The 15,102-nt window shown below is 44.2% G+C and overlaps 1 protein-coding gene across 5 annotated transcripts in view; it reads left to right on the forward strand.

Moving 5' to 3' along the window:
* ldlrad4a (low density lipoprotein receptor class A domain containing 4a) overlaps nucleotides 1–15,102 on the forward strand; it is a 517,031-nt gene that overhangs the window by 218,601 nt on the left and 283,328 nt on the right. For 3 of the 5 annotated variants that reach the window (XM_068031198.1, XM_068031197.1, XM_068031196.1), the window contains exon 3: nucleotides 13,098–13,238. The exons of 1 other annotated variant lie outside the window; for it this stretch is intronic. In XM_068031198.1, coding sequence (XP_067887299.1) covers nucleotides 13,098–13,238 — 141 coding nt within the window. Of the gene's footprint in view, nucleotides 1–13,097; nucleotides 13,239–15,102 lie in introns of those variants that run through there. One more of the 5 variants, XM_068031204.1, reaches the window with a different exon arrangement.

A 15,102-nucleotide genomic window follows, 5' to 3' on the forward strand; every position in this document is an offset into this window, starting at 1 on the left:
GGGCTTTCAAGGGTTCACCCTGAATTGGGAGGAGTACTAATACATGGTCTCCGGGCCAAAATGTTCTGGCCTTGGCATGTTTATTCGCCTGCTTTTTCGTAGCTGTCTGGGAGGTTTTTAGGTGCTCCTGAGCCATTGCACGGTCTCTCGTGAGCCCGTCCTGGAACATAGAAATGTAGTCTAACATAACCAGTGATCCAAAAAATTCTCCTTGATTAGTTTAAGAGGACCACTCACCTCGTGTCTGTAAACTAATTCAAAGGGACTAAAGCCAGTGGACTCATTGGGTGAGACCCTGGTGGCAAACAGGAGAAATTCCAGCCCTTTGTCCCAGTCATGGGGGTACTTGTAGCAAAATGCCTTCATCATTGTTTTTAGGGTCTGGTGGTACCATTCCAAACCCCTTGTGACTGTAGGTGGTAGGCTTCTTGTGGGAGAATGTAGAACTAGGGGTCACTGTTTAAAAATAAGGGTCACCCGTTTAGGTCAGAGATGAGGAGAAATTTTTTCTGTGAGGGTTGAGAGTCTTTGGAACTCTCTTCCTCAAAAGGTGGTAGAAGCAGAGTCTTTGAATATATTTAAGGCAAAGGTAGATAGATGAGCAAAGGGGTGAAAAGTTATTGGATGTAGACGGGAATGTGGAGTTGAAATTACAATCAGATCAGTCATGATCTTATTTAATAGCGGAGCAGGCTCGAGGGGCCAAGTGGTCTACTCCTGCTTCTAATTCGTTTGTTCGTATATTTGTCCAAAGGAAATTCCCAGCTTTCATGGGGATGGACAGGCAGTCACGTGGCTGTAACAAGTAACATTTGCGCCACACAAGTGCCAGGCAATGACCATCTGAAACGAGAGAGCATCTAACCATATTCCGTTGACATTCAATGGCATTACCATCGCTGAATCCCCCACTATCAACATCCTGGGGGGTTACCATTGGCCAAAAACTGAACTGGACCAGCCACATAAATACTGTAGCTACAAGAGCAGATCAGAGGCTGGGAATTTTGTGGCAAGTAACTCATCTCCTGACTCCCCAATGCCTGTCCACAAGACACAAGTCAGGCGTTTGATGGAATACTTTCCACTTGCCTGGATGGGTGCAGCTCCAACAACACTCAAGAAGCTCCATACCATCCAGGACAAAGTAGTCTGCTTGATTGGCACCCATCCGCCACCGTCAACATTCACTCCCTTCACCACTGGCGCACCGTGGCAGCAGTGTGTATCATCTGCAAGATGCACTGCAGCAACTCATCAAGGCTTCTTCAGTCGCACCTTCCAAACCGACGACCTCTACCATCTTGAAGGACAAGGGCAGCAGATGCATGGGAACACCACCACCTGCAAGTTCCCGTCCAAGCCGTGCACCATCCTGACTTGGAACTATATCGCCATGCCTTCACTATCGCTAGGTCAAGATTCTGGAACTCCCTTCCTAACAGCACTGTGGGTGTACCTACACCCGAAGGACTGCAGCAGTTCAAGAAGGAAGCTCGCCACCACCTTCTCGAGGGCAATTAGGGATGGGCAATAAATGCTGCCTAGCCAGCGATGCCGCATCCCATAAGCGAATAAAAAAAGACTGTCTCAGCGTATTCTCTGGTCCCTTCTAATGAGATTCAAGTTTAGGAGTCTTAATCTCTCTCAGGCTTCACTGTGTCAATGTTCACCCCTAGAGGGGTTTGCACTTTGTGTTAATGTCCCAGGATGGCTTTGAATGTTGTGCTAATGAAAGCAATTTCAGGTAGTTCAATTGGGCAAACCATTGTTTTGGGTAAACGCTAATCAGACATGCATCTCCACTTTGCCTTGGAATGAAAAAGGTATTCAAATGCAAATGGTGGCAGCCATTTTTTGCTGTGGCACAGTCTTTGTAATAGTTGAATATAATACTCCAGCTTTCCTTTTTTTTAAGTTTAATGTAGGTTTCCAATTGATGAACTAAAAATCCTCATTCAGCATGCCATGTCTTCAAGACAGCTTAGTAAAGTATATTGGATCTTGGGTTTTATAAACCGAGGCATTGAGTACAAAAGCAGGTAAGTTATGTTGAACTTTTACAATGCTGCAGTTAGGCCGCAACTGGAGTATTGCGTCCAGTTCTGGTCACCATACTTTAGGAATGATGTGAGGGTACAGAGGAGATATACCAGAAAGATTCCAAGGATGGAGGATCTTCGATACAAGGTTAGGTTGGAAAAGATAGGGTTGTTCTCCTTAGAACAAAGGAGATTGAAGGGAGTTTAAACTGGACAGAATACCCGGCATCGACCTAGGCACTGGAAACGACAACGGCAAACCCAGCCCTGTTGCCGTTCCTTCACTGTCACTGGATCAAAAGCCTGGAACTCCCTGGACTCTGACAGCACTTTGGGTGTACCTGCATCAGATGGACTGCAGCGGTTCAAGAAGGTAGCTCACCAATACCTTCGCAAGGGCAATTAGGGATGGGCAACAAATGTTGGCCTTGCCAATGTTGCCCACATCCCATGGAAAGAATGAAAAAAAAATGTAATGGAAATGTACAAGATTATGACCGGCTTAGATAACTTAGAGAAGGAAAAACTGTTCCCATTATCAAATGGTACAAGGACGAGGGGACACAGATTGAAGGTTTTGGGCAACGATGCAGGGGGAATCTGAGGAACTTTTTTACGCAGCAGTTGGTAATGATCTGGAACTCGTCGTCCAGTGGAAGCAGAGACAATCAATGACTTCAAGGGGAATTTGGATGATCACGAAGGAAATAGACTTGCAAGGCTATGTGGATTGACCGGGGCTGACAGGATTGCTCTGAGGAGAGCCAGCATGGACTCGATGGGTTGAATGGCTTTTTTCTGTGCTATAATTGACTGACTCAATGAGATGCTTTTTGTGGAGATGTGACCAAAGAATTCTGAAATTTGACATCTCGACATAAAGCTGTTGGCACAAAACTATGCCATTTACCAATATCATAAATAATAAAAGAACTGGAGCAAATCCCCGTTGGTAACTTTTTTTTCCAGGCAGAGTACTTTCCATTTATCACTTTCAGTAAAGCAGGTTGCGAACCATTGAGACAATTTATCAACTGTTTGTTATGTATAGGCCTCACTTGTTGCATTCCTTACTGAGCACTTTTCCCTATGGGTATTAACCTAACTGACTTATCATTACCAGGTTTGTGTCTTGCTCCTTTTTGACTATTTACCATCCAGTCCTGTGATGGGATTTCCATATTTATGGGGTTCTGTCACTCCAATCATGGACTGTGTAAAATGAGTTTGGGCAATCTCACCCCAGCTCATATTGGATGTGACTTACACAAAGCTGTCCCTAATTAGGAATAAAAACAAGAAATGCTGGAAATACTCAGCAGGTCTGGCAGCATCTATGGAGAGACAAGCAGAGTTAACGTTTCAGCTCAGTGATCCTTCTTCAGAATGTTAACTCTGTTTCTCTCTCCACAAATGCTGCCAGACCTGCTGAGTATTTCCAGCATTTCTTGTTTTTATTTCAGATTTCCAGCATCTGCAGTATTTTGCTTTTATTTTAGTGTCCCTAATTAGGCACAGTTTAGAAATCTCCTTCAAAGCAAACTATAAAAATGGTTGCACAGCAAATGGAACGTTTCTCTACATATTGCCTGTTTTTGACCTGTAAATGCTTGGTGTTACTTTTTGAATTTATACACCAGATATTTTTCAACAACTCCAACCATTCCTGTAAGCACGCCTGCTCTCCCTATGACCAGTGCCATTACTCTCACAATACTTTAGTAAATATAATGAGACCAGAAGTTGAAATGCGTACTCTTTTTATATTCCAACATAATGCATATACCACTTAATGTTGTATGATTTCCATTACTTTTATAGATGGAAAAATTACCTCTATAGCTAAGACCATAAACTACTGATAAGATTTGTTAAATCGGAGGAGGACAAGACGTTGGTGGGAATAGTTTATAAGCACTCCCTAACAGTCATTATACTGTTGGACAGAGAGTTATGCAAGAAATAATTGGATCTTGCAGCAAAGGCAATGTAATACTCATGAGGGACTTGAATCTTCATATAGACTGGGCAAATCAAATTGGATGATGAGTTTGTAGCACGCGTTTGTGATAGTTTCCTGGAACAATATGTTGTGGAACCAACTAGGAAGAAAGCTATTTTAGATTTACTATTGGGCAATGAGGCAGGTTTAATTCTTAATCTCATAGTAAAAGATCTTCCGGGCAAAAGTAATCATATACAATTGATTTCCATATGAAGTTTGAAAGTGCCATATTCCAGTCCCTAACAAGTATCTAAAATTTAAACAAAGCCAGTGCTATAGCTATGAAGAGAGAGCTGGCTAAGGTTAATTGGGTAAAACGACTATAAGGTATGGTGGTCAATAAACAGTGGGAAACAATTCAGAAAGTTCAACAAAAATACATTCCATTAAAAAAAAAACTGAGCAAGATCCATCTGTGGCTTATTAGGGAAGTTAAGGATAGTATTAGATTAAAAGAAGAGGCTTATAATGTTGTGGAGAATAGTAATAAGCTTGAGGATTGTGAGTGTTTTAGAAACCAGCAAAGGGGGACTAAAAAGTTGGTAAAAAGTGAAAAATAGAATGAGTGTAAACTAGCCAGGAACATTAAAATAATTGTAAGAGCGTTTACATGTATATAAAAAGGAGTAGCTAAAGTGAGTATTGGTCCCTTAGAGGCAGAGACAGGAGAAATTATCATGGAAAATGAGGAAATGGCAGAGATGTTGAATAAATATTTTGTGTATCTTCACAGTAGAAGAAGCAAAATACATACCAGAAGTAGAAGATAACCAAGGGACTAATATGCGGGAGGAACTTTAGGTGATTAATATCAGCAGAGAAAAAGTATTGGATAAACTTATGGGACTAAAATCCCCAGGACCTGATGGCCTTCATGTTAGGGTTCTAAAAGGGGTAACTGCAGAGAAAGTGGATGTGCTGGTTACAATTTTTCAAAATTCCCTAGATTATACGAACATACAAAATAAGAGCAGGAGTAGGCCATTCGGCCCCTCGAGCCTGCTCCGCCATTCTATAATATCATGGCTGATCTGTTTGTGGACCCAACTCCACTTTTCTTATGAAGACCATTATGAGGTAGATTGGAGAAGTTAGCACTGTTTTCCTTGGAGAAGAGAAGGCTGATAAGTGATTTGATAGAGGTATTCAAAATCATGAGGGGTCTGGACAGAGTAGATAGACAGAAACTGTTTCCACTCATGAAAGGATCGAGAACGAGAGGGCACAGATTTAAAGTAATTGGTAAGAGAAGCAAAAGTGACATGAGGAAAAACATTTTCACGCAGAGAGTGGTTAAGGTCTGGAATGCACTGCCTGAGACTGTGGTGGAGGCAGGTTCAATTGAAGTATTCAAAAGGGAATTAGACAGTTATATGAAAAGGACGAACGTGCAAGGTTACGGGGAGAAGGAGGGGGAATTGAACTGAGTGGATTCCTCTTTCGGAGAGCCAGTGCAGGCACAATGGGCTGAATGGCTGCCTCCTGCACTGTAACAATACTGAGATTCCTGCCTAACCCAATACAATTTCACTCCCTTGTTTGTCAAGAATCTGACTACCTCTGCCTTAAAAACATTCAATGACTCTGCCTCCACCGCTCTCCTAGGATTCTAGAACAGTACCAGCAGATTGGAAGTTAACAAATCTAACACTGCTTTTCAAGAGAGGAGAGAGAAAACTCTGAAGTACAGACCAGTTGGCTTCATATCAGTCATTGGGAAATGCTGAAATCTATTATTAAGGAAGTGTTAGTAATATGCTTGGAAAAGCATAGTGGGATCTGACAAAGTCACATGGTTTTATGAAAGGAAAATTGTGTTTGACAAATTTATTAGTTTTTTAAGGATGTAACTGGTAGGGTAGATAAGGGGGAACCAATAGATGTGATATGCTTGCATTTCAAAAAGGCGTTTGATTAGGTGCCCCACAAAAGGTTAACAAACAAGATAAGGGCTCATGGAGTTGGGGATAATATATTAGCATGGATGGAGGATGGGTTAATGGATAGGAAGCAGAGAGTATGGATAAATAGGGAATTTTCAAGTTGGCTGGCTATAACTAGTAGAGTGCTGAACTTCAGTTATTTACAATTTATATTCATGACTCAGATGAAGAGACATCTTAGTAATGTATCTAAGTTTGCTGATGAGACAAAGTTAGATGGGAATGTAAGCTGTGGGGAGGACACAAAGAGACATAGATTTAAGTGCGTGGACAACAAGGTGGCAGATGGAGTATAAAGTGGGAAGTTCACTTTTACAGGAATAGAAAAGCAGAATATTTTTAAAAGGTGTGAAACTTAAATGTTGGTGCTCAGAGAGACTTGGGTGTACTTGTACAAGAAACAGTGAGCATACAGGTACAGCTGGATTGCCTGCTGGGATGAGCAAGAAAGAATGGAATGACTTGCATTTATATAGCACTTTACATGACCACTGGACGTCTTAAAACGCTTTACAGCAAATAAAGTACTTTTGAATTGTAGCTGCTGTTGCTGTGTAGGAAATGCGACAGCCAACTTGTGCCCAGCAAACTCCCACAAACAGCAATATGATAATGACCAGATAATCTGTTTTTGTGATGTCGATGGAGGGATAAATATTGGCCAGGCCGTTGGGGATAACTCCCCTGCTGTTCAAAATAGTGCCATGGGATCTTTTACATCCACCTGAGCAGGCAGATGCGGCCTCGGTTAGACATCTCATCTGGAAGATAGCATCTCTAACAGTGCAGTACTCCGTCAGTATTGCACTGGAGTGTCAAACTTGATTTTTGTGCTCAAGCCCAGGAGTGGAATTTGAACCCGGAACCTTGTGACTCAGAGGCGAGAGCACTACCAATTGAACCCTGGCTGAGACAAAGAGTCCTAAGATGAGAAGCTGAGTAAACTGGGCCTATACTCTCTGGAGTTCAGAAGAATGAGAGGTGGTCTCATTGAAACATGCAAGATTCTGAAGGGTCATGATAAGATAGACACTGAAAGGTTGTTTTCCTTTGCTGAGGAATCTAGAACATGGGGGCGTAATCTCAGGGTAAGGGGTCATCATTTAGGACTGAGAATGCAAATTTCTTTACTCAGAGAGTTATCGATCTTTGGAATTGTCTCCCCCAGAGGCTTGTGAATGCTCCATCATTGAGTATGTTCAAGACTGAGATCAATTTCGATTATAATCTCTCGGGAAATCGAGGGATATGGGTAGCGTGCGGGAAAATGGAGCTAAGGCAGACGAACAGCCATGATCATAGTGAATGGACGAGCAGGCTTGATGGGCCGAATGGTCTACTCCTATTTCTTACGTTATGTTCGAAATAGGAAGGGTAGAAGGAAATGGCGAATGACTGAGGAGGGGAAGGAGAAGACCTTGGGAGAGAGAAGAGAGGGATAGAGTGCTGAGGAAGGAGAGATCAGATCCTGATGAATGAAAGTTTAAGCTGATTAAGGCATAGAACAGCAGCCATTATGGGAGGAGAAATACAGCTGGAGGAGTGAGCTTGTGAGAGGATGGGAAATGCATTTGGGGAGGGGGATACTCTGAAAGGGAAATAAAGTGGGGTAGAGGTAGCCTGTGAGGGGCAATACAGTCAGTTGGGTGGGGAGGGGACGCAGGCGCAAAGAAGATTCATTAGCAGCTAGTGGGTGGGTTAGAATGGGAAATACAGCCAGCAGGATCAGACGTAGTCAGAGTCTTGCTTAGTGGTGGTAAGAGTTGAGGGATGAAATTCAACTCTACAGTAATGGGGTGAAGGCTGAAATCTAGTTCACAGATGGCAGGAGGTTGAGGGCTGAAATTTTGCTCATTAGGTGGGAATGATTGAAGGAAAGCTGAAATCTTGCCCTGGGTTGGGGGTGTTGTTCAAGTTCGATATCTAGCTCAGTGGGGAAGGGTGTGGAAGGCTAAAATGTGGGATAAGGAGTTAGAGCTGAAATCCTGTTCAGGGTGCCAAAATCTCATGGCACCGGGTCAAACATGGACAACGAAACCTCCTGCTGATTACCACCTATCGCCCTCCGTCAGCTGATGAGTCAGTACTCCTCCATGTTGAACAGCACTTGGAGGAAGCACTGAGGGTGGCAAGGGCACAGAATGTACTCTGGGTGGGGGACTTCAATGTCCATCACCAAGAGTGGCTTGGTAGCACCACAACTGACCAAGCTGGCTGAGTCCGAAAGGACATATCTGCTAGACTGGGTATGCAGCAGGTGGTGGGGGAACCCAACAAGAGGGGAAAACATACTTGACCTAGTCCTCACCAATCTGCCTGCCGCAGATGCATCTGTCCATGACAGTATTGGTAGGAGTGACCACCGCACAGTTCTTGTGGAGACGAAGTCCTGCCTTCATATTGAGGATACCCTCCTTCGTGTTGTGTGGCACTACCACCGTGCTAAATGGGATAGATTTCAAACAGATCTAGCAATGCAAAGCTGGGCGTCCTTGTGGCACTGTGGGCCATCAGCAGCAGCAGAATTGTACTCAACCACAATCTGTAACCTCATGGCCCGGCACATCCCCCACTCTACGATTGCCATCAAACCAGGAGACCAACCCTGGTTCAATGAAGCGTGCAGGAGAACATGCCAGGAGCAGCACCCTTCATACCTCAAAATGAGGTGTCAACCTGGTGAAGCTACAACACAGGACTATCTGCATAAACAGCATGCGATAGACAAGAGCTAAGTGATCCCATAACCAACGGATCAGATCTAAGCTCTGCAGTCCTGCCACATCCATTCGTGAATGGTGGTGGACAATTAACTAACTGGAGGAGGTGGCTCCACAAATATCCCCATCCTCAATGATGGGGGAGCCCAGCACATCAGTGCGAAAGTTAAACATTTGCAACAATCTTCAGCCAGAAGTGCTGAGTTGATGATCCATCTCTGCCTCCTCCTGAAGTCCACAGCATCACAGATGCCAGACTTCAGCCAATTTGATTCACTCCGCGTGATATCAAGAAACGACTGAAGGCATTGGATACCGCAAAGGCTATGAGCCCTGACAATATTGCGGCAATAGTACTGAAGACCTGTGCTCCAGAACATGCTGCACCCCTAGCCAAACTGTTCCAGTACAGCTACAACACTGGCATCTACCCTGCAATGTGGAAAATTGCCCAGGTATGTCCTGCACACAAAAAGCAGGACAAGTCCAACCCGGCCAATTACCGCTCCATCAGTCTATTCTCAATCATCAGTAAAGTGATGGAAGGTGTCATCGACAGTGCCGTCACGCGGCAGTTACTTAGCAATAACCTGCTCAGTGACGCTCAGTTTGGGTTGTGCCAGGGCCGCTCAAGTCCTGACCTCATTGCTGCCTCGGTTCAAACATGGACAAAAGAGCTGAACTCTGGTTCAGGTGAGGTGAGAGTGACTGCCCTTGACATCAAGGCAGCATTTGATCGAGTATGGCATCAAGGAGCCCTAGCAAAACTGAAGTCAATGGGAATCAGGCGGAAAACTCTCCGCTGATTGGAGTCATACCTGGCGCAAAGGAAGATGATTGTGGTTGTGGGAGGTCAATCATCTGAGCTCCAGGACATCACTGCAGGAGTTCCTCAGGGTAGTGTCCTAGGCCCAACCATCTTCAGTTGCTTCATCAATGACCTTCCTTTAATCATAAGGTCAGAAGTGGGGATGTTCGCTGATGATTGCACAATGTTCAGCACCATTCGTGACTCCTCAGATACTGAAGAGTCCAAAGAACAAAAAATAGTACAGCACAGGAACAGGCCATTCGGCCCTCCAAGCCTGCGCCGATCTTGATGCCTGCCGAAACTAAAACCTTCTGCACTTCTGGGGTCCGTATCCCTCTATTCCCATCCTATTCATGTATTTGTCAAGATGCCTCTTAAACGTCTCTATGGTACCTGCTTCCACCACCTCTCCCGGCAACAAGTTCCAGGCACTCACCACCCTCTGTGTAAAGAACGTGCCTCGCACATCCCCTCTAAACTTTGCCCCTCTCACCTTAAACCTATGTCCCCCTAGTAACTGACTCTTCCACCCTGGGAAAAAGCTTCTGACTATCCACTCTGTCCATGCCGCTTATAACTTTGTAAACCTCTATCATGTCGCCCCTCCACCTCCGTCGTTCCAGTGAAAACAATCCGAGTTTATCCAACCTCTCCTCATAGCTAATGCCCTCCAGACCAGGCAACATCCTGGTAAACCACTTCTGTACCCTCTCCAAAGCCTCCATGTCCTTCTGGTAGTGTGGCGACAAGAATTGCACGCAATATTCTAAGTGTGGCCTAACTAAGGTTCTGTACAACTGCAGCATGACTTGCCAATTTTTATACTCTATGCCCCGACCGATGAAGGCAAGCATGCCGTATGCCTTCTTGACTACCTTATCCACCTGCGTTGCCACTTTCAGTGACCTGTGGACCTGTACGCCCAGATCTCTCTGCCTGTCAATACTCCTCAGGGTTCTGCCATTTACTGTATACTTCCCACCTGCATTAGACCTTCCAAAATGCATTACCTCACGTTTGTCCGGATTAAACTCCATCTGCCATTTCTCCGCCCAAATCTCCAACCAATCTATATCCTGCTGTATCCTCTGACAATCCTCATCACTATCCGCAACTCTACCAACCTTTGTGTCGTCCGCAAACTTACTTATCAGACCAGCTACATTTTCCTCCAAATCATTTATATATACTACAAACAGCAAAGCTCCCAGCACTGATCCCTGCGGAACACCACTAGTCACATTCCTCCATTCAGAAAAGCACCCTTCCACTGCTACCCTCTGTCTTCTATGACCGAGCCAGTTCTGTATCCATCTTGCCAGCTCCCCTCTGATCCCATGTGACTTCACCTTTTGTACCAGTCTGCCATGAGGGACCTTGTCAAAGGCTTTACTGAAGTCCATATAGATAACATCCACTGCCCTTCCTTCATCAATCATCTTCGTCACTTCCTCAAAAAACTCAATCAATGTTAGTGAGACATGACCTCCCCTTCACAAAACCATGCTGCCTCTCGCTAATAAGTCCATTTGTTTCCAAATGGGAGTAAATCCTGTCCCGAAGAATCCTCTCTAATAATTCCCCTACCACTGACGTAAGGCTCATCGGCCTATAATTTCCTGGATTATCCTTGCTACCCTTCTTAAACAAAGGAACAACATTGGCTATTCTCCAGTCCTCTGGGACCTCACCTGTAGCCAATGAGGATGCAAAGATTTCTGTCAAGGCCCCAGCAATTTCTTCCCTTGCCTCCCTCAGTATTCTGGGGTAGATCCCAGCAGGCCCTGGGGACTTATCTACCTTAATGCTTTGCAAGGCACCCAACGCCACCTCCTTTTTGATAATGTGATGACTGAGACTATCTACACTCCCTTCCCTAGGCTCATCATCCACCAAGTCCTTCTCTTTGGTGAATACTGATGCAAAGTACTCATTTAGTACTTCGCCCATTTCCTCTGGCTCCATGCATAGTCCGTGTAGAAATGCAGCAAGACATGGACAATATCCAGGCTTGGGCTGATAAGTGGCAAGTAACATTCGCGCCACAAAATTGCCAGGCATTGAGCATCTCCAACAAGAGAGATTGTAACCATCTGCCCTTGATATTCAATGGCATTACCATCGCTGAATCTACCACTATCAACATCCTAGGGGCTACCATTGACGAGAAACTGAACTGGAGTAGCCAATTAAATACCGTGGTACAAAAGCAGGTCAGAGTCTAGGAATCCTGCAACGAGTAACTCACCTCCTGACTCCCCAAAGCCTTTCCACCATCTGCAAGGCACAAGTCAGGATTGTGTTGGAATACTCTCCACTTGTCTGGATGGATGCAGCTCCACCAACACTCAAGAAGCTCGACGCCATCCAGGACAAAGCAGCCCGCTTGATTGGCACCCCATCGAGAAACATTCACTCCCTGCACCATCGACGCACAGTGTGTACCATCCAGAAGATGCACTGCAGCAATGCACCAAGCTTCCTTGGACAGCACCTTCCAAACCTGTGACCTCTACCAACTAGAAGGACAAGGGCAGCAAATGCCTGGGAACACCACCACCTGCAAGTTCCTGTCGAAGTCACACACCATCCTGACTTGGAACTATGTCGCTGTTCCTTCACTGTTGCTGGGTCAAAATCCTGGAACTCCCTTCCTAACAGCACTGTGGGTGTACCTACCCCACATGGACTGCAACAATTCAAGAAGGCAGCTCACCACCACCTTCTCAAGGGCAATTAAGGATGGGCAATAAATGCTGGCCTGACCAGCGACGCCCACATCCCATGAATGAATAAAAAAAAAGTAGAAACATTTTCCATCCTCCAGCTGCCATAATTGATCAGCACTGAGGGAGTACTGCATTGTCAGAGATGGTGTCTTTCACGTGAAGTATTCAGGCAAAGCTCTCGGTTGCCTGTTATGGTCTGGTGGACATAAAAGATCCAATACCACTATTTAAAGACTACTAAGGAGTTTTCCTGGTCACATTGCTTCCCCAACCAAAGTGACTGAGAAAAGATTAACTGGGTATTGACTTAATTTCTAGCCCTGCGAGCAGCGCTGACAGTTGTTCAATTCCAGTAGATACTTGTGTTCGATGGGAGTACATTGGTACCCCCCCCCCCCCCATCACATCTGGGCAGTTAATGATCTGTCCACATAAATAGGGGTTTTGTTTGTGAATAGCCCAGAGAGTGATCTGGATGTAAAAGTAGTGAAAGAAATGTGTCACATCATGTTATTAAGTAAGGAAGCGAAAAAAGAACCTAATTTCTGTTTGTACAACTTTGCTGACCACAACTTTCCTGCTGTGCTTATCTATGTAACTAGCTGCAATTCAAATGAACAGAAGGATTTTAACTAGCTGTTGAAAAGCTATTATTAGTAACTTGCAATTTGACTTTGTTTTGCAGTGCAATATTACAAAATTGCAAATGTTTGCAAATACTTCCTGGAATTCAAAATTTCTATGGTCTGTTATTTAGCAAATTCTTTTCAATGGTGACTTGAGAATTGAGGACTAAATACTTTAAGGGATGATGCATGACAGTGAATAATGACATGCTCTTTTACAGAGTGCAAATTCCACTGCACCAATGGCAACTGCTTGAAGTTTGGAAACTTGATTTGCAACCAGCTAAATGATTGTCGGGATAACAGTGATGAAGAAAACTGCCCGCTAGTAACTGAGCACCCACCTCCAACAATCTTTTACTGTAAGTGTTAAACTTAGCTCCAATAATATATTGCCACCATTGGACAGTTAGAGAACTAAGATTATATTTTCTTTTTGTTAACGTTCGTTCATGAAGATGAAATACATGGCATGCAATATTTTTTGAGGCTTTTCATAAATTTGTTTTTGCATGTGTGGTCTGTTGTTTTGAGACTGGTATATTTACTGTACTAACAGATATTGTACCATACTAATGCTTTGAACCAGGTTAAGTGTTGTTGAAATGTTGGAAATAACAGCTTACCTTGAATTGTTATTTGTGCAAATGACTGAATACATTTATCCCTGGTCTTGACATAGTGGCAAGTTGCATTTGTTGCAGATGGAAATATGAATTACCTTTAACCGTTTGATCTTGGGACGCATGTGAAACCAGTGTTTTGCTCTTGATATCAAAGTTGACTGTTTTGTTTACAACAACTTAACAAGTTAAAATTCAAAAGAATTGAAAACATAAAAAAAAAACTTTCTCTTCATTCTTGGGATGTAAGCGTTGCTAATGAGGGCAGCATTTATTGCCCATCCCTTATTGACCTTGAGAAGGTGATGGTGAGTTGTCTTCTTGAACCTCTGCAACTGTTGGTATACCCACAGTTATGTTCGGGAGGGAGTTCCATGATTTTGACCCAGCGATCATAAAGAAACAGTGATATAGTTCCAAGTCAGGATGGTGTATGATTTTGAGGGGAACTTGCAGGTGGTGGTGATCCCATGAGTCTGCTGCTCTTCTAGGTGGTAAAGGTGCTGTTGAAGGACCCTTGGTGCATTGCTGCAGTGCATCTTGTACACGGTAGTGGAGGGAGTGAATGTTTAAGGTGGTGGATGTGGTGCCAATCAGGCAGGTTGCTTTGTCCTGTATGGTGTTGAGCTTATTGAGTGTTGGAGCTGTACTCCTCCAGGCAAGTGAAGAGTATTCCATCACAGTCCTGACTTGCCATTGGACTAGTAGTAATCCAGAGCCCAGGCCAATGCTCTGATGACATGGGTTCGAATCCCACCATGGCAGATGGTGAAATTTGAATTCAATTAACAAATCTGGAATTAAAAGGCTAGTTTAATGAGGACCATGAAACCATTGTTGATTGTTGTAAAAACCCATCTGGTTTGCTAATATCCTTTGGGAAGCAAATCTGCTGTCCTTACCTGGTCTGGCCTGCATGTGTCTCCAGACCCACAGCAATGTGGTTGATTCTTAAAAATGCCTCTGAAATGCCCTAGCAAGCCACTCACTTCAAGCGCAATTAGGGATGGGCAATAAATGCTGGCCTAGCCAGAGACATCCACATCTCACAAATGAATAAAAAAAACTTGTGCTTTGTAGATGTGCCTTGTAGATGGTGGGCAGGCTTTGGGGAGTCAGGAGGTGAATTACTTGCCGCAGAATTCCCAGCCGATGTATTTATATAGCTAGTCCAGTTCAGTTTCTGGTCAGTGGTAACTTCCAGGATGTTAGAACATGATGGTGGAGGATTCAGTGAGGGTGATGCTGTTGAATGTCAAGGGGAGATGGTTAGATTCTCTCTTGTTGGAGATGGTCAATGTCTGGCACTTGTGTGTCATGAAGATTACTTGCCACTTATCCGCCCAAGCCTAAAATTTGTCCAGGACTTGCTGCATGCGGGCATGAACTGCTTCAGTGTCTGAGGAATTGCGAATGGTACTGAATACTGTACAATCATCAATGAACATCCCCATTTGTGACCTTATGTTGAAGGGAAGGTCATTGATGAAGCAGCTGAAGTTAGTTGCGCCTCAGACACCACCCTGACGTACTTGTGCAGCGATCTCCTGGAGCTGAGAGGGTTGGCCTCCAAAAACCATCCATCTTCCTTGGATCATGGACC

This window comes from Heterodontus francisci, chromosome 5 (assembly GCF_036365525.1).
Source record: "Heterodontus francisci isolate sHetFra1 chromosome 5, sHetFra1.hap1, whole genome shotgun sequence".
Classification (NCBI taxonomy): Eukaryota; Metazoa; Chordata; class Chondrichthyes; order Heterodontiformes; family Heterodontidae; genus Heterodontus; species Heterodontus francisci.